General features: G+C 60.4%; 2 protein-coding genes across 21 annotated transcripts; both read left to right on the top strand.

Annotated features, from left to right (window-relative positions):
- Positions 1–4,602: 4,602 nt before the first annotated feature.
- On the top strand, positions 4,603–12,537 carry NLRP6 (NLR family pyrin domain containing 6). 4 transcript variants are annotated; one of them, XM_070564614.1, is made up of 8 exons: positions 4,603–5,442; positions 6,131–6,411; positions 6,665–6,703; positions 6,942–8,697; positions 9,606–9,698; positions 10,861–11,031; positions 11,109–11,276; positions 11,680–12,537. In XM_070564614.1, the coding sequence occupies exons 2-8, from the start codon at positions 6,132–6,134 to the stop codon at positions 11,816–11,818; spliced, it is 2,646 nt and encodes an 881-aa protein (XP_070420715.1). In that variant the 5' UTR covers positions 4,603–5,442; position 6,131; the 3' UTR covers positions 11,819–12,537. The 4 variants fall into 4 exon arrangements, with proteins under 4 accessions (XP_070420715.1, XP_070420714.1, XP_070420712.1 ...); XM_070564613.1 differs by having other exon boundaries at positions 9,603–9,698; positions 11,680–12,536; XM_070564611.1 differs by having other exon boundaries at positions 11,109–12,529.
- Positions 12,538–14,366: 1,829 nt separating this feature from the next.
- On the top strand, positions 14,367–21,622 carry PGGHG (protein-glucosylgalactosylhydroxylysine glucosidase). Of its 17 annotated transcripts, none has more exons than XR_011524025.1 (14): positions 14,367–14,588; positions 15,116–15,399; positions 15,741–15,951; positions 16,027–16,462; positions 17,312–17,431; positions 17,880–18,011; positions 18,238–18,349; positions 19,006–19,078; positions 19,170–19,306; positions 19,420–19,553; positions 19,685–19,780; positions 19,981–20,078; positions 20,234–20,363; positions 20,466–21,622. XR_011524025.1 is itself a non-coding variant. In XM_070564584.1 (14 exons), exons 2-14 carry the CDS (start codon positions 15,141–15,143, stop codon positions 20,519–20,521), a joined length of 2,076 nt encoding a protein of 691 aa, XP_070420685.1. In that variant the 5' UTR covers positions 14,367–14,588; positions 15,116–15,140; the 3' UTR covers positions 20,522–21,622. The 17 variants fall into 17 exon arrangements, 10 of the variants coding, with proteins under 10 accessions (XP_070420685.1, XP_070420688.1, XP_070420682.1 ...); XR_011524028.1 differs by having other exon boundaries at positions 19,921–20,078; positions 20,152–20,363; XM_070564584.1 differs by having other exon boundaries at positions 20,152–20,363.
- Positions 21,623–21,657: the final 35 nt, after the last annotated feature.

Here is a 21,657-nt window from a genome sequence, read left to right as displayed (position 1 = left end):
TGTACAAACAGCATGGACTGCACTTACACAAACCTAGATGGTGCAGGTACTACACACCTAGGTTCTGTGGCACTGATCTCATGGGACCACTGTCATATATGCTGTCTGTCACTGACTGACATGTCGTTATGCAGGGCATGAATGTATAATTTCAATGGATACAAAATTCAAGGTTGGTGGGTTTTTTCTTTTGATAGTTTAAATATTTCATTCCACTGTCTTCTTACTTGCACGGTTTCTGAAGAGAAGTCTGAAGTAATTCTTATCCTTATTCCTCTATTGGTAAGCTGGGGGGGAGGGGGCGGGTTCCCCTTGCTTCTTTCAAAATTCCTCTTTGAGTTGTCAACTTAAAAAGCAAATTTGCCTACTAGTTTACCTCTAAACGAGTTTATTTGAAAATAGCCAAAAGAATTGTAATTCAGGATGTACATGCTGTGGCAAACCATAGCCAAATCTACAGAACAAATGAGGGGAGCTGCGGTTATAGAGAAGGGGGAGAGGGAGGGGCTCTTCTAAAGGAAAGTCCGTTAGCGAGAGTAACAGTTCAGCATGGCAACAGCTCCTCATTGGCTGAGCTGTGGCATTTCTCACTGGCTGAGCTGCAGTGTTTCTCATTGGTGGGGCAGTGGCATTTCTGATTGGCTGGGCTGTGGCCTTTCTGATTGGCTGAGGTGCAGCATCTCTCATTGGCTGGGCTGCAGCATTTCTCATTGGCTAAGCTGCAGTGTTTCTCATTTGCTGAACTGTGGCATTTCTGATTGGCTGGGCGGTGGCATCTCTCATTGGCTGGGCTGTTGCTGGGTGGGGAGAGAATCTTCCTTTAGTAGTAAAGCCACTGTACTTCCCATCTGAGAGACAAGGTCCTCTCTTCCCCTTTGGAGTAATTGATGATGTGTGATGGGGGTGAGAGCTCCCCCTGCAGGCCTTCCCCATCCAGTTTAGCTGAGCTTTCTTTACTAATTTCCACAGAGTGAGACAGGAAGACTAGCAAAGGCTGGGGCTGGATATGCTCCTTCCCCCAGGTAGGTTAGGCTCTGTTAAAATCCATGTTGGCTACCCAGAGGGAACACCATGTGAAGACACTGGAAGAACACAACTATCTACAGGCCAGAAAAGCCTTAGAAGAAATCATCACTGCTGACACCTTGACGTCAAACTTCTAAAGACTAAGAGATGAGACATCTGCCTCCAAAACTCCCAGTGTAGAATAGGAACAGAGCCACTACAGTGAAAACCTTCATTTGGAGCAAAGAGAATGAGAACCACCCAGGACACCTGGTCAGCTCCTGCTGGGTAGGAACAGCAAAGACCCTCCTGTTACACTGATTTTTGGATGTCAAGCCAATCTTGCACTGCTGGGATAAATCCCATTTAGTCCTGCTCAGTTTATAATTCTTTTTATATGTTAATGGATTTTGTGCGCTGGTAGTTTATTGAGGATTTTTTGTGTCTATATTTATCAAGGATGTTGGTCTTTAGTTTTTCTGTGATATATTTGCCTGGTTTTGGTATCAGAGTAATATGGCCTCATAGAAGGAGCTGGGAAGCATTCCCTCTATTTATACTTTTTGCAAGAGATTGTGAAAGATTGCTAGTAATTCTTCTTTAAATGTTTGATAGAATCACCAGTGATGCCATCTAGGCCTGGGCTTGTCTTTGTAGGAAGTGTTTTGATTATGAATTCAATCTCCTTATTTGTTATATATCAATTCAGATTTTTAATTTCTTTTGAGCCAGTTTCAGTAGTTGTGTCTTTCTAGGGATTTGTCCATCTCGTCTAAGTTATCTAATCTGTTGGCATACAGGGGAGTGTGTCAGCTGTAGGTCCACCTTTGTCCTCTCCTTATGCACTCCTCCAGATAAAGGTTGTGGAGTCTTCGAATGGTTTTTCCCTGAGATCAGGATGTAAAGTGGAATGCCTAGAACAGGGGAAGAAGGACTCTGCTCAGAGCTCACAAAGTACTCAGGAACTAGGTTTTTCAAAGGCAGGAGGACTAAGGGAGGGGAACCTCAAAGCAAGAGCGGGTGACATTGAAGGCACAGTCAGGAAGACTCCAGGGAGACCACGCTAGCAGCTGCCATGAGGGCAGAACTTGGGAGTGAGGAAGAAATAATCAAAGATTTTCAGGAAGTTTTGTTGGGCAGTAAAACTCTTGTGGGAGGGACCTTGGAGGAAATTCACAATGCAGTCTAAATTATTTGTTAAATATTTCCAATTTATACCTTTGGAAGTGGCCCTGCTCAGAGGCTAAACCTTGTAGACGACACAAATCCAGATGAGCAGGTGTTGCCTGCCACATGGGCTCTGCACCCCTTCCCTTCTCTTACTTTCTTTTTCTCATCTGCTCGTTCCCTTCCCTCCCCTCCCCCTCTCCTGGCCTTCATCCCCAGCCATACCCTCTCTCTGCTCCCAGCCTCCTCTCCTCGTCCCCATGATTCCATGGCTCACTTCCTGGCAAGGATTCCTGGGAATGTTGGCTCCTGTTATCGGCAGGTGCTGAGAGTTTATGGGGCATGGAGTCCACTCAAGGAGAGTCTATCTTAGGAGACAGGGTGACCTTGGCATCCCCAAATCACAGGCCTCAGGTCCTTCCCCATGCTGGCTATGGCAGAGCAGAGGCAAAGCCCCTCCTGGACCCCATGCACCCTGACCCCAGTGCTGTCTTGCACCTGCACCCCTTGATTCCTTTGACCAAAGGAAAAGAGCATTTTAAGGAAAAGCTTATGGTCAGCAGTGCTAAGTGCTGGGGAGGTGAAGCTGAATCAGAACCAAAGTAAGTTTAGAAATGGGGACATTCTTGGTGACCCCAGAAAACACAGCTTCATAGTGAGGGACCATCACAGAACATGCATGATGGTGATAACTGATGCCCAGAATGTGCTGGCATACACATCACAGCTTCTCTCCTCTCGCCCTCCACGCTGAAGTGCTGTCGCCATGCCATTTTGCAGACAAGGAAATGGGGGCACAGAAGGTTATGTTACTCATCCAAGGTCACCCAGCTACTGGATGGTGGAGCCAGGATTTGATCGCAGACAGTCTGGCTTAAGAGACTGGGCTCTTGACCAGGGCACTTTCTGTCTAAAACAACAATGAAAGGGACACAGTGCAGTTGTAGAGAACTTGCTTTCAAGAATTTATACTCTGAAGAGAGGAAAGTGCATGTGCATTTAGAAGAAATACAGCAGTAGCCTGTGTGGGATATCTGTCTGTGCCTGGAGGAGCAAATACACGTGGGAGCGTCTTGGGGTTAGAGTCGGGCTTAGCAAGGGGATCAGTGAGGGGCGCACTGGGGTGTTCTGAAGTGGGGCTGTGGCCGGGGCCCTGCAATGCCCATCAAGCTGTGCAGGGCCAGATTCTGCCCACAGTCGAGCTCTGAAACCTCTGCATTTGAGTCTGGGCTGTTGTTTCACCTTGCCAAGTTCCCTCTGCAGAATCCCAGCACGTCAGAGGAGCTAAGTCAGGGCCAGAGAGTCAGGGGAGCAGGGACTCCACACAGAGCTCACAGCAGTGCCCCCTCAGGCAGCTAGGGACAGACTCTGCTCAGGGCTTGTCCCCAGGACCCAGACCCCAAGGAGACCATGACCACTTCTCTCTTTTGCTGGATGCTACCCACTCCGTGGTCTGGAGTGAGGGTCTCATCCCTGTTCTGGGCCTGGCCAGTCACACAGGGCAGATGTGCTGCCCTGCCCCTCAGGGCTCAGTGAGTACCAGCGAGATGTGTTCGTGTTCACACAAGTCCTTTAAAAAGCAATAAGTTCCCACTCCCCCAAGGAAGCGTGCTGGCTCTCCCCTCACCTCCTGTCCTGTGCCCAGGAGGCTGCCCGTGTGGAGGGCGGTCGGGTTAGGAGGGCAGGGACCCAGCCAGTGTTCAGGGAGCAGGAGCGGGCGAGGGGCTACCATGGGGTAATGTCGGTGTGATCAAACAACCGCCTCGTGGACAACCTGAGCCCTCCACAGGGAGAGGCGGAGTCCATTTGTCTCAAATAGAAAAAAACCATAGGGAGGAATGGGCACCTCTGTGGCCTCTTTCTCCTCAGAGGTAGCGGAATAGAGGCTCCTAGGACCCAGGTTCTCTCCCCAAGGCAGCTCTCAAGGCTCCTGGCAGAAGAGGTGACTCAGGGCCTAACGGCGATGGAGCCAGAAAGGCAGTGACAGCTCCCAAGCACCTGTTCTTGTGGACACACTCTCAGAAACACACCTTCACACAGCTTCTCTCAGAGAAACTGGGCTCGTGTCCTGGGGCTGCCAGTAACAAGTTATCACAAATTCAGTGGCTTAAAGCAACACACATCAATTCTCTTACCGTTCTGGGGGTCAGAAGCCCACAATCAGTGTCACTGAGCCAAGGTCCAGGTGCTGGCTCGGCCGTACTCCCTCTGGGGGCTCTAGAAGAGGGTCCTTCCTGCCACCTCCAGCCTCCAGGGCTGCATCCTTGTGCTCCTTGGCTCGAGGCCCCTTCCTCCACCTTCAAAGCCAGCAGCCTAGTGTCTTGCTTCAGGGTCATGTTGCCAAATCTCCCTCTGCCTTCATCTGATGACACTTGTGATGACATTTAGGGCCCACCTGGATGATCCAGGATCATCTCCCCATCTCAAGATCCTGGATTTGGTCACACTGGCAAAGTTCCTTTTGGCACATGAGGGCACATTCAGAGGTCCCAGGGGTTGGGACCAGTGCCTTTGGGGACTATTGTTTACCTACCGCAAACACAGTATTGACATGGTCACAGACAGACACAGACACAGGCACAGGGAGACACTGTCAGCAGAACCCACGTTCATGGTCATGCGTGGTCCCACATCAGTCACACACACTCCTCACATCCAGACCTCTTCCCATCAGCCTGCTGGAGCCAGGTGTGGGGAGCTACAGAGCTCTTCCAGTCTCACTGTCTTCCGGCCCCCTGGGGGCAGCCTTCTTTGCCCTATAACGGCAACACTGTGCAAATCCTTCCTTTGCTCTCAGCACTCCCTGCACCTAGGAAGCCATTCCTCACCACTGCCTTCAGGATTTAGCCTATCTCGAGAATGTTAAGCTGAAGGCCTCGCTCTGAGCCAGCTGCCTTCTCCATGCAGCCTGCCTTACTCTGCACAGTTCCCTGCTCGCAGCCGTGCCTAGCTGCCACACCCCACGGGTTTTCAGAGAACATTAATAAAGGGGTAGTCGGAAATCAAAGGTCACCAAGCAGAGCTCTTAAAGGATGACTGTACATGTGCCACTGCGCCCGAGCTTGGGAGCTTGGTGACCGTTGGACAGACTTTGCAGTGCTGGCTGAGCTAGAAACCCCAGGCCCAGCACATGGACGGAGTTTGACAGCCCCCCAGGGCTTGGCTCCAGTCAGCCTAGGGAAGGACTGGGTTTCTGATTCCCACCTCTGCCCCTGAGTGCTAGAGCTCAGGGCCAGACTCCAGGAACAAGCCAGAGGCCTCCTGCTGCAGGTGAGTGTGGCTCTTAGAGTGGTCACTTGGGAATTGCCTGGTCTCAGCCCTGCAGCCTCCACCAGCTGACCCCTGGGCTTCACACCTTTCTCTACATCGTTTCCCCTCTGCCCCCCAGGCTCAGGATCTAGGGCATCCATCCCCACTGAGGGCCCCCAGGCTCAGGAGCTATGGCGTCCATCTCCACGAGGGTGCTCCTGGGATCTCTTCCCCACCAGGGCTCAGACGTAGCCCCTGGGACAAGGCCCCCAGGCTGGGCCCCACCAAGGGTGCAGTGAGCATTCCGGAACACAGCCCAGGGCAGGTGGGGAGTCCGCCTCCAGCTGAGGCCAGCTCTGCTCCAGGCTCCCAGGGGAGAGACAGAAAGGGAAAGCACAGGCCCTGGCAGACACTTCATCTGGGGTCGGGCCTGGCCGGGCGTATGGAAGGAAGGAGCAGGAAGGCCCTGTAGGCCTGGGTCTGAGGCCAGTGCCCGCCCTGCGGTGACCCCACTTCACCACCAAGCTGCGACCTGGTCAGAGGCAAAGCCCCCAGACCAGGGTCCTGGGAGGGAGGACTCCCCTCCCGGCAGAGCGCTGCCGAGCGTTGGCCCAGAGGCACCTGGGGGGCTGCGGAGTGGCGGGCTGCGGTCACAGGAGGGAGGATGGCGAGAGGGGAAGACATATTGACCCAGCCGCCCCCGCCCCAGCATGGAGGCCCGCGCCGCTGCCGCCCGAGAGCTGCTCCTGGCGGCGCTCGAGGACCTGAGCCAGGAGCAGCTGAAGCGCTTCCGCCACAAGCTGCGCGACGCGCAGCTGGACGGCCGCAGCATCCCGCGGGGGCGGCTGGAGGGCGCGGACGCCGTGGACCTCGCCGAGCAGCTGACCGAGTTCTACGGGCCGGAGCCTGCGCTGGACGTGGCCCGCAAGACCCTGAAGAGGGCGGACGTGCGCGACGTGGCAGCGAGGCTCAAGGAGCAGCGGCTACAGCGTGAGCGTGGGGTGGGGGTCGCCGGGGTCCCTGTCCCTCGTGAGTTCCCGCCTGGACAGAGTCCCGGCCACAGGCCGCCCCCCTTCCCGCTCCCCCGGAAGAGCCCCGGCGCGCCCCGGCCCGGGCTGCTTCATCCGCAAATTCGCGGCCCCGGGGCTCGGGTCTTGGGTTCTGTTGAGGGTGGCCCCGACCCCCGACTGCGGCCCCGGCCCCTGCTCATTCGGCGGGGCCTCACCGAAGGTCTCCCTTCCAGGGCTCGGCCCCAGCTCCTCGGCGCTGCTCTCCGTGTCTGGTAGGTCCCTCCGGGTGGGAGGCGGTGGCCCCAGGCTTGGAGCACGAGTGTCCTCGACGCCGCTCCGAGGTTCCCGACAGCTGGTCCCAGGGAGAAGCGGGCGTGGGAAGGCCACCGGGGGGCGAGGGAAACTGAGGTCTGAGCCAGGCAGGGAGGGCACTGGGTCCCTGAGGGTCGGCTGACACAGCCTACCCCGTCCCCGTCCCTCCGTCTCCCCCCCCACCCCCCCCGTCCCTAGAGTACAAGAAGAAATACCGAGAGCACGTGCTGCTCCAGCACGCCAAGATAAAGGAGAGGAACGCCCGCTCCGTGAAGATCAGCAAGCGCTTCACCAAGCTCCTCATCGCGCCCGAGAGCGCCGCCCCGGAGCCCGAGGCGCTGGGGCCCGTGGAGGAGCCGGAGCCGGAGCGCGCTCGGCGCTCGGACACCCACACCTTCAACCGCCTGTTCGGCCGCGACGAGGAGGGCCAGCGGCCGCTGACCGTGGTGCTGCAGGGCCCGGCGGGCATCGGCAAGACCATGGCGGCCAAGAAAATCCTGTACGACTGGGCGGCGGGCAAGCTGTACCACGGCAAGGTGGACTTCGCCTTCTTCATGCCTTGCCGCGAGCTGCTGGAGCGATCGGGCACCTGCAGCCTGGCCGACCTGATCCTAGACCAGTGCCCGGACCGCAGCGCGCCCGTGCGGCAGATGCTGGCGCAGTCCGAGCGGCTGCTCTTTATCCTGGACGGCGCGGATGAACTGCCGGCGCCGGGGCCCGCCGAGGCCGCGCCCTGCACGGACCCCTTCGAGGCCGCAGGCAGCGCGCGGGTGCTGGGCGGCCTGCTGAGCAAGGCGCTGTTGCCCGATGCCCGCCTGCTGGTGACCACGCGCGCCGCTGCCCCGGGGAGACTGCAGGGCCGCCTGCGCTCGCCGCAGTGCGCCGAGGTGCGCGGCTTCTCCGACAAGGACAAGAAGAAGTACTTCTACAAGTTCTTCCAGGACGAGTGGAGAGCGGAGCGCGCCTACCGCTTCGTGAAGGAGAATGAGACGCTGTTCGCGCTGTGCTTCGTGCCCTTCGTATGCTGGATCGTGTGCACCGTTGTGCGCCAGCAGCTCGAGCTCGGCCAGGACCTGTCGCGTACCTCCAAGACCACCACGTCTGTGTACCTGCTTTTCATCACCAGCGTCCTGAGCTCGGCGCCCGCCACCGCCGGGCCCCGGGTGCAGGGCGAGCTGCGCAAGCTGTGCCGCCTGGCCCGCGAAGGCGTCCTCGGGCGCAGGGCTCAGTTCGCCGAGAGGGACCTGGAACGACTGGAGCTTCGCGGCTCCACAGTCCAGACGCTGTTTCTCAACAAGAAAGAGCTGTCAGGCGTGCTGGAGGCCGAGGTTACCTACCAGTTCATTGACCAGAGCTTCCAGGAATTCTTCGCCGCGCTGTCCTACCTGCTAGAGGACGAGGAGGCTCCCGGGGCGCCGGCTGGCGGCGTAGGGGCGCTTCTGCGCGAGGACGCCGAGCTGCGCTGCCACCTCGCGCTCACCACGCGCTTCCTCTTTGGACTACTGAGCGCAGAGCGGATGCGCGACATCGAGCGCTATTTCGGCTGCGTAGTTTCAGAGCGCGTGAAGCAGGATGTCCTGAGGTGGGTGCAGGACCTGGGCCAGGGTCGTCCCACGGCGGCGCCAGAGGGGTCAGAGAAGCCCGAAGCGCTGGAGGGCACTGAGGAACCGGAGGAGGAGGAGGGCGAGGAGCTCAACCACCCGCTGGAGCTGCTGTACTGCCTGTACGAGACGCAGGAGGACGCCTTTGTGCGCCAGGCCCTGCGCGGCCTCCCCGAGCTGGTGCTGGAGCGAGTGTGCTTCAGCCGCATGGACCTGGCCGTCCTGAGCTACTGCGTCCGCTGCTGCCCGGCCGGGCAGGCCCTGCGGCTGGTTAGCTGCAGACTGGCTACTGCACAGGAGAAGAAGAAGAAGAGCCTGATGAAGCGGCTGCAGGGCAGCCTGGGTGGCGGCTCGTAAGTCTCCAGGGCAGGGCTGCCCTCTTCCTCAGGCTGCTGTGTGGGGCATGTGTGCCAGCACACACCAGTGCACCCAGTGTCCATCTGGTCAGGGGAGTGTGTCCAGACCTGAGGCCTGCTCCCCCAGACAAGAGGCAGGACTTCAGGGCTGGGTTTGCCCACCTCTCGCAAGGCAGCCTCAGAGCATCCAACCTCTTCCCCCAGGGTGTTCTCCCCATGCCCACCCCCAGCCATCCACATCCAAGACAAACCTCCTAGCATGGCACGTGACTGTGGCCCAGGACCACCCCCCCCCCCCATTATGCGTTCTCATAATACATTCTGGAATACACCCTGCGAGCTGTGCCCTGGCCCTGTGCTATCCCCTCCCCCCAGGCTGTTTGCTGCCTATCCTCAAAGCCTGCCCAGGTTCCCCCAGCTGGCCTGGAACACTTTGGCCCCAGAAGTCCCCCATGGACCCAGTATGCGATAACATCTGTCTGTGCCTGACTCCTCCACCAGCCCCTCAGCCCCCCCAGGGCAAGGCTTGTGCCGTGTTTCTGTGCACTTAGCTCCAACCTGGTGCCTGACTGGGTGCTCAGCATCTGTTGAGAGAGTGAATGTCAGGATGTTGATGGGGTGGGGCTGAGGACGCCCTTGCAGCTGCAAGGACAGACCCACATCTGGAACGCAGGTGACCTGCCCTACTGGACTCATGTAGATTGCTTCAACAGGGAGGCGCAAGGGGCCACAGACAAGTGGTTTCACTCTGGGTTTGGGGTGAAGGGGGTGAAGGGGTCCTGGCTCAGCTTGGGGTGGGGGCAGAGGCAGCTCTGACACCTCAGGACCACAGGAAGAAGTCCTTTTTAGGAGGGAGGGACTGGAAGAGGGCTGAGTGGACTTCACTTTTCTCTCTTCCCTAGCAGTTCTCAAGCCACCAAGACAAAACCCCAGGCCTCCCCTCTGCATCCACTCTGCGAGGCCATGATGGACCCACACTGTGGTCTGCACAGGCTGACGTGAGTGACCATGCCCCAAACCCCCCCCCCCATCCCCACCCCGGGAAGGGATGCAGAGCAAGACCCCTGGGCAGAGGCAGAAGGGTGGCCCTGTCTGGGGATGGCTGGGGGACAGCTGAGAGTCTGTGGTCTCTGGAGGCCCGTGCTGGGGTTGACAGGCTCTGCCCACACAGAGCAGAGGGAAGAGGAGCCGGGAGCAGGAGATCCGTCACCAGCTTAGGTGTAGTTAGCAAGGAGGGTTTGGCCCCAGTTTGGGTGGAAATCGAGGTGCAGCTAAGCCTTCTAGGGGACGAATAAAGAAGACCAGAATGTATTTTCCTTCCAGAAGAAGGCTGCTAGGTGCTGTTGGAAACTGCTGGGGGTCTCTCCAGATGCTTAGAAGCAATGGAGGAAGGTGTTGGGGGCACAGGCCCTGAGGCCGGGTTGCCTGTCTCTGTGTCCTTGTGCAGTCAGGCCATCTGAGCCACTGTTTCCTCCCCTGTGAAATGGAGCCAGTAGATTCGACTCAGAGGGTGGGTGTGAGAATTAATGAGGCAACGCAGGTACAATACTTAGTACATAGTGACTCTCTAATTATCAGTGACTAAGCAGAAAGTAAGAAAAATTATAGGAACTAGTACTGATGGGTGAAATGGGGACGGACATATTCATATGTCAATGGTGATGTGATAATGTAACTTGATACGGGAGGCGTTTCCAGCCACCTGGAGATAATCGTAGGGAGCCAGAAAGGCAGTCACGTTTGGCCCATCAATCCTACCGCCAAACTAAATGCAAGATGTTCCTTGCAGTGTTATTTATGATGACAAGAAAAGGAGAAGCTACACAGCCACCCAGTGTTAGGGACCAGCCCCCTAAGTAAGCAATGACCCTCCCAACAGGATGCACGACTGTGTGCAGTCAAACATGCTGAGAGTAGAGTCTGCGTGGGCGCGTCACAAAGCTGTAGGGAACAGTGTCCTGAGGGAAAGTGGTTGTGGCCCCGCGGGTGCACACGTGGTCATGGCTCCCCAGGGACACATGCGCTGACAAAGGGCAGGGGACGTTCTGGAGCTAACACATCTCCGGAACCTCAGCCCCCGGGCGCGGGCAGCATGCGCAGCTGGGGTGCCGCAAGGTGGCCAGGGGCCTGCAGACAGACCCATGTGCTTCTTGACCACAGGCTGTTCCGCTGCAAGCTCACTGATGCGGTCTGCCGAGACCTCTCCCAGGCCCTGAGGGAGGCCCCTGCCCTGGCTGAGCTGGGGCTCCTCCACAATGGGCTCAGCGAGGCAGGCCTGCGTGTGCTGAGCGAGGGCCTGGCCTGGCCCCAGTGCCGGGTACAGACGCTCAGGTGAGGCCCCGCCTGGGAGGGACTGAGGGAGGCAGCAGGGCCCCCATAGCAGCTGCTGAGGTCACGCCGCCCCCCAGGGTGCAGCAACCCAGCCTCCAGGAAGAGCTCCAGTACCTGGTGGGCCTGCTCTGGCAGAGCCTGACACTGACCACCCTGGACCTCAGCGGCTGCCAGCTGCCGGAATCCATGGTGACTTACCTGTGTGCAGTCCTGCAGCAGCCCAGATGCCATCTGCAGACCCTCAGGTGGAGGCAGCGGCGGGAGGGGTGTGGGCACACAGCCTCTCAACCCCGGGTGGGGTGGGTGCCTGGGGGCTTGCCATGGACCCTGCAGAGGAGCACCTCTGGAGTAGCAGGGCCCTCTCGAGTAACGGCACCCAAACCCAGCCCCTGAAGACCCACCCTCCAAAGCCCCAGCCCAGCCCTTGGTCTCGACTGCTCTGCAGGACCAAAGGTCCGTCTGTTGTCAGTGCCCACGGCGACAGTCTGGACCAGTGAGCCCAACTCCCTCTTACTCTCCCTGACTGGCCACCTTCTGTCTCTGTGTGCCCCATCACTGCCCCCATCGCTCCCCTGTCGCTGTGTCCCCCCAGCCCTGGCCTCCTCCTCCCCAACCAACGCCCCTTCTGTCCTGTGCACGTGGCTGCAGTCTGACCTCCGTGGAGCTGAGTGAGCAGTCACTGCAGGAGCTGCGGGCTGTGAAGACAGCAAAGCCAGGTCTGCTCATCACACACCCAGCACTGGACAGCCACCTCGAGCCTCCCGAGGGATTCAGCAGTGCCCTCTGAGGCCCTGACGGCCAGAGCAGGGCAGGGGTGCTCTAGTCAGCCCTGTGGCCCTCCCCATTCCAAGGGGGTCTGCTCTCAGCTGCTCTCAGCTCTGGGCAACCCTTTTGAGCCTGGGGGGCCCTGGACAGGCAGGGAGGAGATCCAGACAAACAAGCCCTGGCACATGCCCTTCCCCCAGCACCCGGGGGACAGGTCATGTCTCTGTCCTCTGCACCCAGGGACTCCTCCCCTAATCCCCATCGCGGTTCCACCCACCTTCCTCTCTTGGGACCCTCCAGCCATCCTCCATGCAGACGCCGCCCCCCCCCCCCCCCCCCGCTGCGAACAAGGATGATGCTAAGAGAACTGAGTAGCTGGGCACCTGCTATATGTTGGTGACCCCCTCACTGATTCCATCCCCATCTGTGGGATGGGCCCCCACAGCCCTACACTCTGCCCGTGGCCACAGGAGATCAAGCAGGGGCTGACCGTTGACCACAGGTAGGCAGGTCACTGTCCCTCCCCAGGAATTTGGGCCTTGGCTGTCGGAGTGAAGCCATCCCTGAGGCTGTGTGGTCCAAGCCCAGAGTTGTCCACTCCCTGTCTAAGGTCTGCAGAGACTGAGACCAGGGGAGGGCGGAGATGGAGCCGTAGCTCACGGTTCTGGCTGGGAGCTGTGATGGCACAGATGTGGGCAGCCGCCCCATGCACTGATAATAAATTCTGCTTTGGATTCTCTTCTGTTGGTTTCTGTTGCACTTGGCCAGGGGTCCTAACAGGTGCTCACAGTCTTTCCTTCAGTCCCCAACGCACCTGTCGTCCCACTTCACAGAACGGGAATCTGAGGCTCAGGGGAACAGCCTGACGCAGGAAGGAAGCTCTGAAGCGCAGAGCCGCGGTGGACAGCCCCCAAATCCTCACATGTTCACTGCTGGGCCCGGCCAGCTCCTGAGACCCCAGTCCAAGTAGGATGGAACCTGGGAATCAGCCCTTTCACTTCCCAGGGGAAATTCCCTTCCAGAATCCAATTTCAAATTCAGTCATTCACCCCACAAACAGACAAAATTCCTACCCTCTTGGAGCTGGCATTTGAGGCAGGAGGACAGACAGTAAGCATGTGCAGAGAGGGCCAGCAGAGCTGTGGGGGAGAGTGAAGGGGACCCAGGGGCGGGAGAGAACGGAGCCCAGGGCTTCCTGTTATGTTGACGGTGTCTGGGAAATTTGAGCACAAAGCATTGAAAATGGGAGCAAGTGAGGGATCAAGCCCCGAGGACATCTAGGGAAAACCTCCCAGGCAATGGTCCAGCAGGGCGAGGGGGTGTAGGGGTCTCAGTTAGCTGGGCTGCTATAACAAAACTCCTCAGACGGGGGTTACCAACAGCAGACCTTTATTCGCATGGTCCTGGAGGCTGGGAGCCCAAGGTCAAGGTGCAGGGTCTGGCTGCAGAGGGCTGTCCTCTCACTGCGCCCTCCTGGGAGAGAGCAAGCCCTGTGGTCTCTTCTTATAAGGGCGCTAATTCCCATCTTGACAGCTCTTTACCTAATTACCTCCCAAAGGCCCACCTCCAACTACCATCACATTGGAGATTAAATTTCAACGGATGGATTTTGAGGGTCCATAACAGGGAGCATGCTCCAGCGCTGCAGAAGCAGCAAGGAAGTGGGGGCTGCAGTGGAGAGGGGGCGGGGCTGCATGCCAGCCGGCCTGGGCTGGGGTGAGGTGGGTGCCACTACGGGCTTCTGAGCACGGCGGGAACAGCCGCGGAAGTGGGGGCCGTGGCTGCAGGCTAACAAGGCCTGCAGAGGGCAGAGCAGGAGCAGGGAGCATGCACTTCGCCGCACGGCTTGGTCTCAGAGGTCACAGCGGGACAGTGAGAGCTGGCGTGCCCTGGAAGGTGGGGCCAACAGGACTCATGGATCCATGTGGGTGTTGGGTTGGGGGGCGGTCTGAGCAGCTGGAGGGTGCAGTCGCCGTCGCCTGTGCTGGGGAGGTTGCAGGAAGTGCTGGTTCCAGGGGACATGTTGAACTTAAGTGTTTCTGGCTGGACTAAGAGGTCAGAGCACAGACATTTGGTTCAGACTAGGGCGCCAGCGACAAGGACCAGACAGGCCCGGGGCCGAGCCCAGAGCGTCCAGGAGGGCAGGCGGGCAGGTGGGGAGATGGAGGGGAGGCCAGAAGAGGCTGGGGTCGGAACAAAGGGAAAGAGGCGTCTCCAGGAGGTGGACCGCCAGCGCCATCTCTCCTAAAGAGGGGCACTGGAGCTCACAGAGAGGGAGGAGCCGAGACAGGAGGGGGCCCCGGACCCCTCAGATCCACCCTTGAACTTCTTCGTGGTCAAAATCGGCGCTGAGCTCCTCACTGCAGGTTCTTGCGAGTCCGATTGGTGCAGCAGACGCACCAGGTCCGCAGACGAACCCACGCAGCCTCGCGGGTGAGGAGGTGGGGGCTTGCAGCCTGTCCCACGGGCCGGTGACCCCGCCTCCGGCCTGAGAGGCTTCTGGCCCAGCTCCCCCGCCCCGCCCTGGGGGTGGGGAGTCCAGTTGGCCCGCCCTAGAGGTGGGGGAGTCCAGTTACCCCGCCCCGGAGGTGGGAGGGTCCAGTTGGCCCGCCCGGGGGGTGGCGGTCCAGTTGCCCCGCCTGTCCTGCTGGTCCCGCCCTGCGCCGCCGGGGTTGGGGGCGGTGGGGACGGCGAGGCATTCCGGCGACAAGGCACCACAGGCTACTTACCCCCTCCGGCCCTGGACGGGCAGCGCCGCCCCGGCTGGAGCCAAGGGACACGGCAGGGTCGCGGTGAGCCCCAGAGACGCGGCCGGCCGGCCGCGCCCCACAGCCTGCCCCCGGAGCCCGGCTCCTCCCCCGGCCAGCGGGACTCTGGCCTCCACAGCCCCCGCCCCAAGCGCGCTTGTGCACACCCCACCCGCACCCCCAACCTGGCCCTTGACCTTGAGGACGAACCTCCTCTGGGCTGAGGCCTCCTCACTTCCCACCAACAGGCTGGGGTTCGTGGGGGTGAGGTTGGTGGGGGTGTGGGCGGTGGTGGGGGGGAGCCGAAAGGTTAGGATTGAGGTCCTAGGGCTGGAGTTGGGGCCTCCGTTGGGTCCCGGGAGATCAGTGTTAGGGGGTCCAGCATCTCTGAGGGTGGAGGTGTTTCCTGAGGTGGCTTGAAAGTGGGGGCTCTGGAAAATCGGGACTGCCTAGGTGGGTCCACACTCCCACCATCTGTGGGGGGCTTCAGCCAAGTTCCAAGGGGGCTCTGAGGGCTTAGAGACAGGGAGGCCTAGCCAATTGTGGGGGCCCCTGACCACTCCCTTTTCTAGGCTACTGTGCTGAGCAAGCCTCTCCATGGAGGATGCTGGCGAGGACCCCACCGTATTCACTGCCCATTCTCTGCCCAGTGACCCCCGGCTCTTGGCCACTGTGACCAATGCATACCTGGGCACACGTGTGTATCATGATGTACTCCACGTGAGTGGCGTGTACAATGGGGCTGGGGTAGACACGCACCGGGCCATTCTCCCCAGTCCCCTCAACGTCCGGCTGGAGGCCCCTGCAGGGGCAGGAGAGCAGCTGACCACGACCTTTGTCCTGGACACTAACACAGGTAGCCAACGTCTATCCTTGCCCCTAAGCCACTGTTCCAGGTGAGGGGGGACCACAGCAGTCCCATCCCTGCACCTCCTAACTCAGGATGCCCGACTGGCAAAAGAAAGGAGGCCCCGAGAGGTGGCCTTGCAAGGCCTCCAGCCAGGCGGGCCCTGGAGGGGCAGGAGCCTGGGGCTTCCTGTGTAGCCGTACCTGAGACAGGGCACTGGGGGCACTGAGGGGAGAGGCAGCTCCTCTCTCAGCCCAGAAAGGCCAGCAGCTTTGTAACGGTCCTCAACCCTAAGAGGGGGATGCGGGATGTGGATGACCTGTCTTCCCCTCTGCCCCCCCCCATGCCAGGCTCCTTCCTGCACACCCTGGAGGGCCCCAGCTTCCGGGCCTCCCAGCGCATCTATGCCCACCGCACGCTGCCTCACGTCCTGGCCTTCAGCGTGTCCGTCACCCGTGTGGCTGCGGGGAGCTGGCCCATCACGGTAGTGCTGCGGGCAGCCATGTCCCCAGAAAGCCCGGACCTGGACCTGCACCTGGGTCTTGACTTCCAGGGAGCCCGGTGAGGAGGGTCCCGGAGCAGGCTGGGTGACCCAAGGAGGGAGCTCGTTGCTCAGACACGGCTGCCCTCTTGCAGGTACATGTATGGCCACACGCTCACCCCTGAGCAGCCTGGGGGGCTGCTGCAGGAGGTGCACATGCTGTGGACACCAGTGCCCCCGGCGCTGACACTGGGGGAAGGCGAGATGGACAGGACCTGGGAGTTCCTGACTGTGGTGGGCGGCAGCCAGGCTGAGGCCCAGGCCTGCCTCACCGAGGCCCAGCAGCTGCAGGGCAGGGGTGCTCTGTACACCGTTCATGCCCAGGCCTGGGCCCAGCTCTGGGCAGGCTGTGGCCTAGATGTGGTCGGGCCCCTGCCCCTGCGCCAGGCCCTGCGTGGGGCCCTCTACTACCTGCTCAGCACCCTGCCCCAGCCCGGGGCCCCAGGATACATCTGCCACGGTCTCAGCCCTGGGGGCCTCTCCAACGGGAGCCGTGAGGAATGCTACTGGGGCCACATCTTCTGGGACCAGGTGTGCAACCGTCCACCCCCAACAGTGGCACAGGCTGGGCGGCACGTAGGTGTGGAGGCCCCTGTAACTAAGGGCACAGGCACAGCTGCTGCCTCTGCCCTCCCTGCAATGGGGGCTGTGGTTGAAGAAGCACTGGGGCCATGGCAGAAGGGAAGGCGTCTCAGCTGATGGATATGTACAAGTTTGGTGGCAAATAGTGATTCAGGTGTGGGTTCCAGAAGGTACAAAGGCCCAGAGCTGAGAGAGCACATGGCACCTGGCCAGGGCAAGTGCAGTTTAGGGGGTGCTGAGGGAGCCACAGAGACTTTAACTGGGGAGTGACATGGACAGACGTGTGTTCTGGAAAGACCCCTGAGGTTGCTGAATGGCCTATGGGTGGAGGAGGGTGAGGCCTCGGATAGAAGTGGGGGCAGGAAAAACTGGGACGCAGTGACCGCTGGGCGTGGCGGGGTCCAGGGTGCTGCTCCCGAGTCACCAGATGACTCTCAAAACCCGTCCTGTGGCCCACTGCACAGGTGAGGCCAGAGGGGCTGCGTCCTTCACTCCAAGTCAGGCAGCTAGAGAGCAGCGGAGCAGGCTCCCACCAGGCTGCCTCTGCCCAGATTCTGGCCTGAGCCCCTAGGGGTCCTGAGCCTGCTGGGGAGGTGAAGCTCTGGACTGAGGATGAGGCATCTGGCTGGGCAGGTGGGGGAGCCTGAGACAGACCTGGGTGGGCAGCAGAGCAGGAAGCTGGGAGGAGGCAGCCTGAAGTGGTGCTGGCTCTGATGCCCGCAGGGCAGAAGGTGGGCAGGCAGGGAGAGAGGAGGACATGAAAGACCCCAGAACAGGGACCCTTCGGCTGTGTCTCAGGATCTGTGGATGTTCCCGAATATCCTGCTGTTCCACCCAGAGGCTGCCAGGGCCCTCCTGGAGTACCGCATCCGGACGCTGGGTGGGGCCCTGGACAACGCCTGGAACCTGGGCTACGAGGTGAGGGGGACCTGGGCACCCAACCGACAGGGCCCCCGAAGGGCCTGATATCCCCACACCCCTCCTGGGCCTGCACCCCTCACCCCAGGCCCCCTCTCTGGGTGGGGCTGGAACGTCGTGGGTTCTTAAGGGAGCTCAGCAGCATCCCCTTGTCTGCAACCTAGAGGTGGGAGCACCAGTCTGCCTGGGACCCAGCTGGGGTCCCCTCACTGCCCTGCCCCAGGAGTCAGCACACAGTGGAAACTGGGCAGAAGCCACCTGGCCCATGATGGGGACATGCAGTGGGCTGTCAGAGCCAGCAGGCCATGACAAGGGCCCCCAGAACAGATGGCTCCCCCTCCTGTGTCTGCCCTCCCCAGCTGAAGGCTGAGAACATGGGGAAGTGGGTGGGCTACCCCTGACCCCCCAAGAACAGAGTTGAGTCCACTTCAACCCCCCAACCCCTCAGGGAGCCAAGTTTGCCTGGGAGAGCGCGGGCTCTGGCCTGGAGGTCTGCCCTGAGGACATTTACGGGGCCCAGGAGGTCCACGTCAATGGGGCAGTAGTGTTGGCCTTCCAACTGTATTACCACATCACCCAGGTGAGGTGTCAGTGTGCCTGCCAGGTGTGACCATCCACCCCGGTGTGGCCATGCTCCCCTACCCCGCTGTGACTTCCTGCCTGCAGCCAGTCCTGTGAAGCATCTTGGAGCCAGGCCTTCATTTCTGGGCACTCGGAAGTGTGGGCTTTGGCAAGAAATGCAGTGACCCAGTGGGAACTAGCGTCACAGGGGCTGTGGCCTCTGTCCCACCCTCTTCCTCCCCCAGGACCTGCAGCTCTTCCAAGAGGCTGGTGGCTGGGACGTGATCAGTGCTGTGGCTGAGTTTTGGTGTAGCCGTGTGGAGTGGAGCCCAGAGGAGGAGAATTACCACCTGAGGGGTGAGGGCATGGGGGGTAGGTGGTCAAAAGGGGGCAAGGAACTGGGGGGAGGGAAGATGGTCATGAGGGTAAGAGAGATGGGCATGGGGCAGATGGTCATAGAGGAGAGAGTGGTCATGGGCAGAGGGGGGATGTTGATGGGGGAGCAGTGGCCATGGGATGAGGGAGGATGGGCATGGGAGGAGAGAAGGTGTGCACGGGTGAGGGCAAATGTGGGGGAGCAGATGGTCATCCAGAGTGTAGATCATGGGGGGAGGGCCGATGGTCATGGGGGGTGGATGATGGGGGGAGGATGAATGGTCATGGGGGGAGTGGATGATGGGGGGAGGATGAATGGTCATGGGGGGTGGATGATGGGGGGAGGGCCGATGGTCATGGGGGGTGTGGATAATGGGGGGAGGGCCGATGGTCATGGGGGGTGGATGATGGGGGGAGGATGAATGGTCATGGGGGGTGGATGATGGGGGGAGGGCCGATGGTCATGGGGGGTGGATGATGAGGGGAAGGCTGATGGTAACAAGAAGGGAGCAGGTGGATGCTGCCAGATTCAACCTGTGATTCCTGCCCCAGGTGTTGCCAGCCTCATCCTGGCTGCTGGCATCAGGGGCAGGTCCCTGAGACCCAGACTGAGCACCATCTTGCACTCACTTGCCTAGGAGTCATGCCTCCCGACGAATACCACTCAGGAGTCAACAACTCTGTGTACACCAACGTCCTGGTCCAGAACAGGTCAGACCCAAGGACCCGCCCCACCTCCACCATGCAGGAGGCCAGTCAGGAGCACTGGGCTGCAGCCCTCTCTCCCTACCTGCTCCCCTAGCCTGCGTTTTGCTGCTGCCCTGGCCCAGGACCTGGGTAAGCCAGTCCCCAACCGGTGGCTGGTGGTAGCTGATAAGATCAAGGTGCCCTTTGACCCAGAGCAGAACTTCCACCCTGAGTTTGATGGGTATCAGCTGGGTGAGTGGACTCGAGCTCCTTCATGGCCCTGTCTCCCCGCCCTCAGGACCTGTGTTGCCCCCTCTCCCCACCCTCCCCATTCCTCCCCCACCAGCAGTGCCTGCCCCCCCTAGGAGAGGAGGTGAAGCAGGCGGACGTCGTGCTGCTGGGGTACCCCGTCCCCTTCCCCCTGAGCCCTTGTGTTCGCAGGACGAACCTGGAGATTTATGAGTCTGTGACGTCCCCCCAGGGCCCTGCCATGACCTGGGTAAGGAGACTGTGGGGTGTGGGTGGTGGTCCTCATGTGGCCCCAGCCCTGCCCTCTGCCGCACTGGCCTCAGTCTTCCCTCCACACACAGTGGGCCTCCCCTCAGCATGTCCTCTGACCTCTGACCCCAGAGCATGTTTGCCGTGGGCTGGCTGGAGCTGAAGGATGCCAGGCGGGCCCGTGACCTCCTGGAGAGGAGCTTTGCCAACATCACCGAGCCCTTCAAGGTCAGCCTGGCCACCGGAAAGCTGACCATGCCTGCCTCCTGCTGGGCCCCTGGGTGGGAGGAGGCAGAGCCCAGCCTCAGGGCACAGCAGGGTCACCACCCTGGCGATTCCCACCTGACTTTGGGTGCTTCTGGAAGCAGCAATGACGGCTCCGGAGGGCCAGTGTCCGGGGGTCTCAGCACTGACTGCCTGCCCCGCAGGTCTGGACGGAGAATGCAGACGGGTCGGGCGCGGTGAACTTCCTGACGGGCATGGGGGGCTTCCTGCAGGCGGCACTCTTTGGGTTCACGGGGTTCAGGTGAGTGCAGTGGCTGGCAGAGGGTGGTCACCTGCCCCCACCCGCCCTCCTCACAGAACTTCCCCGCCCCCAGGATCACCAGGGCCGGGGTGACTTTCAACCCACTGTGTCCAGCGGGCATCTCTGGAGTGTCCGTCTCTGGCGTCTCCTACCAGGGGAACAAGCTTGACTTCTCCTTCTCCGGGGACTCTGTGACAGTTGAGGTCATGGCCCCCACAGCGCCTGGGGCCTCCCCGCTGGAGGTTGAGCTGTGGCCATCACTGGCTCGGCTCCCCTTGCCCCCAGGTAGGCAACTACCCCCAGACTCGCCCAGGGGTCTGGGACGTGTGGCCCCCAGGGTGGTCCCTGGGCGTGTGCCCTCCCCTAGGATGTTCCCTCTCCCTGCAGGAAACCAGGTCTCCTTTCCCTGGTCAGCTGGCCGGATACAGAGGTCACTCTCGTAGGAAGCAGGAGCAGCAGGTTCTGCTCCAAGAGTTTGCTCGGAGAGTGTTTTGAAGACATTAGACTCCAGCCCCAGAGCCCGCAGGACCTTCTCTGGGACACCCTTGGGCCCTCCAGCCCCACCAAGTCGCTCACTCAAAGCTGTCCTGGTGCTGCCCCAGAATGACCAGGGCTGTCGGCTTCAGGGGTGTTCTGGGGTCCTCTCCTCTGGCCACTCCCTCTGCGGGTGCCCCTCTTCAATGCCCTCCTGGCCTGCCGCCCCCCTGCCACCCACCCTCCACCCGGCAGCCAGGCGCACGGGCTCCAGGGAAAGTCTAGATTCTCCAGCCCAAAGTTCATGACTGTCTTCTTCTAGCCTGAGCCCCTCCCAGTCCTTTAAACCCCCTGGTTGAGTGGCTTCCCCACGACCTCCCACACCAGCCACATCTGTGCCTGCCATCCCTCGGTGCCCCTTCCCCAGGACGCTACAGGACAGGGTGGGGAGAAGCCCACAGCTCTGCTGAGAAGGCAGAGGCAGGTGCAGGGCCCGATGTGGAGGCCTTGATGTGGAGGATGGCGGGACCAGGGAGTGGGGAAGGGGACTCCGTCCCTGTGGAATTATTCAGAACTCAGTTGCAACTTCACCACAAAGGGACTTCTGTGTTGCACTGTTGAGCATCAGGCATGGCTGGGTCCAGGTGCTCTTGGGCTATTGTGGGGACTCAGCATCCTCAGTCCTTGGATCCTCTGGCCTCTGGGCCACTTCTGTCAGGTTGGATGGCTCCATCACATGCCTTTCCTCAGCGGGAAGGGAGGGGAGTAGGGTGTGGAGCAAGACCCTGCATCTTCCCTCTGACCAACCAGAAGGACGCAGCGAAGTGTGCATGGGTTAAAGGCCACGGGCCTGGGCCCGTGTGTCTTGGGCAGGCTGCCTATGGCTGGAGGCCCTGCCCAGGTCTCCTCCTGGGGCCTCAGCTGGCCCTTCAGTTGGCATGTCAAACTTGGGTCCTGGGGGTGGCCCGAGAGTGAGGTGACATGGCATCTGCTGCCGAGATCTTGGTGAGGGCTGTGCCAGCTGCGCCAAGTCAGCCTGAGGAATTAAAGTTTGCTGCTGGGAAAAGCTCCGTCTGCTCTCAGGAGCTGGTGTGCTCCTTCTTCC

This window comes from Equus przewalskii, chromosome 11 (genome assembly GCF_037783145.1).
Source record: "Equus przewalskii isolate Varuska chromosome 11, EquPr2, whole genome shotgun sequence".
NCBI classification, from domain to species: Eukaryota; Metazoa; Chordata; class Mammalia; order Perissodactyla; family Equidae; genus Equus; species Equus przewalskii.
This window is presented reverse-complemented; position numbering and strand designations above follow the sequence as displayed.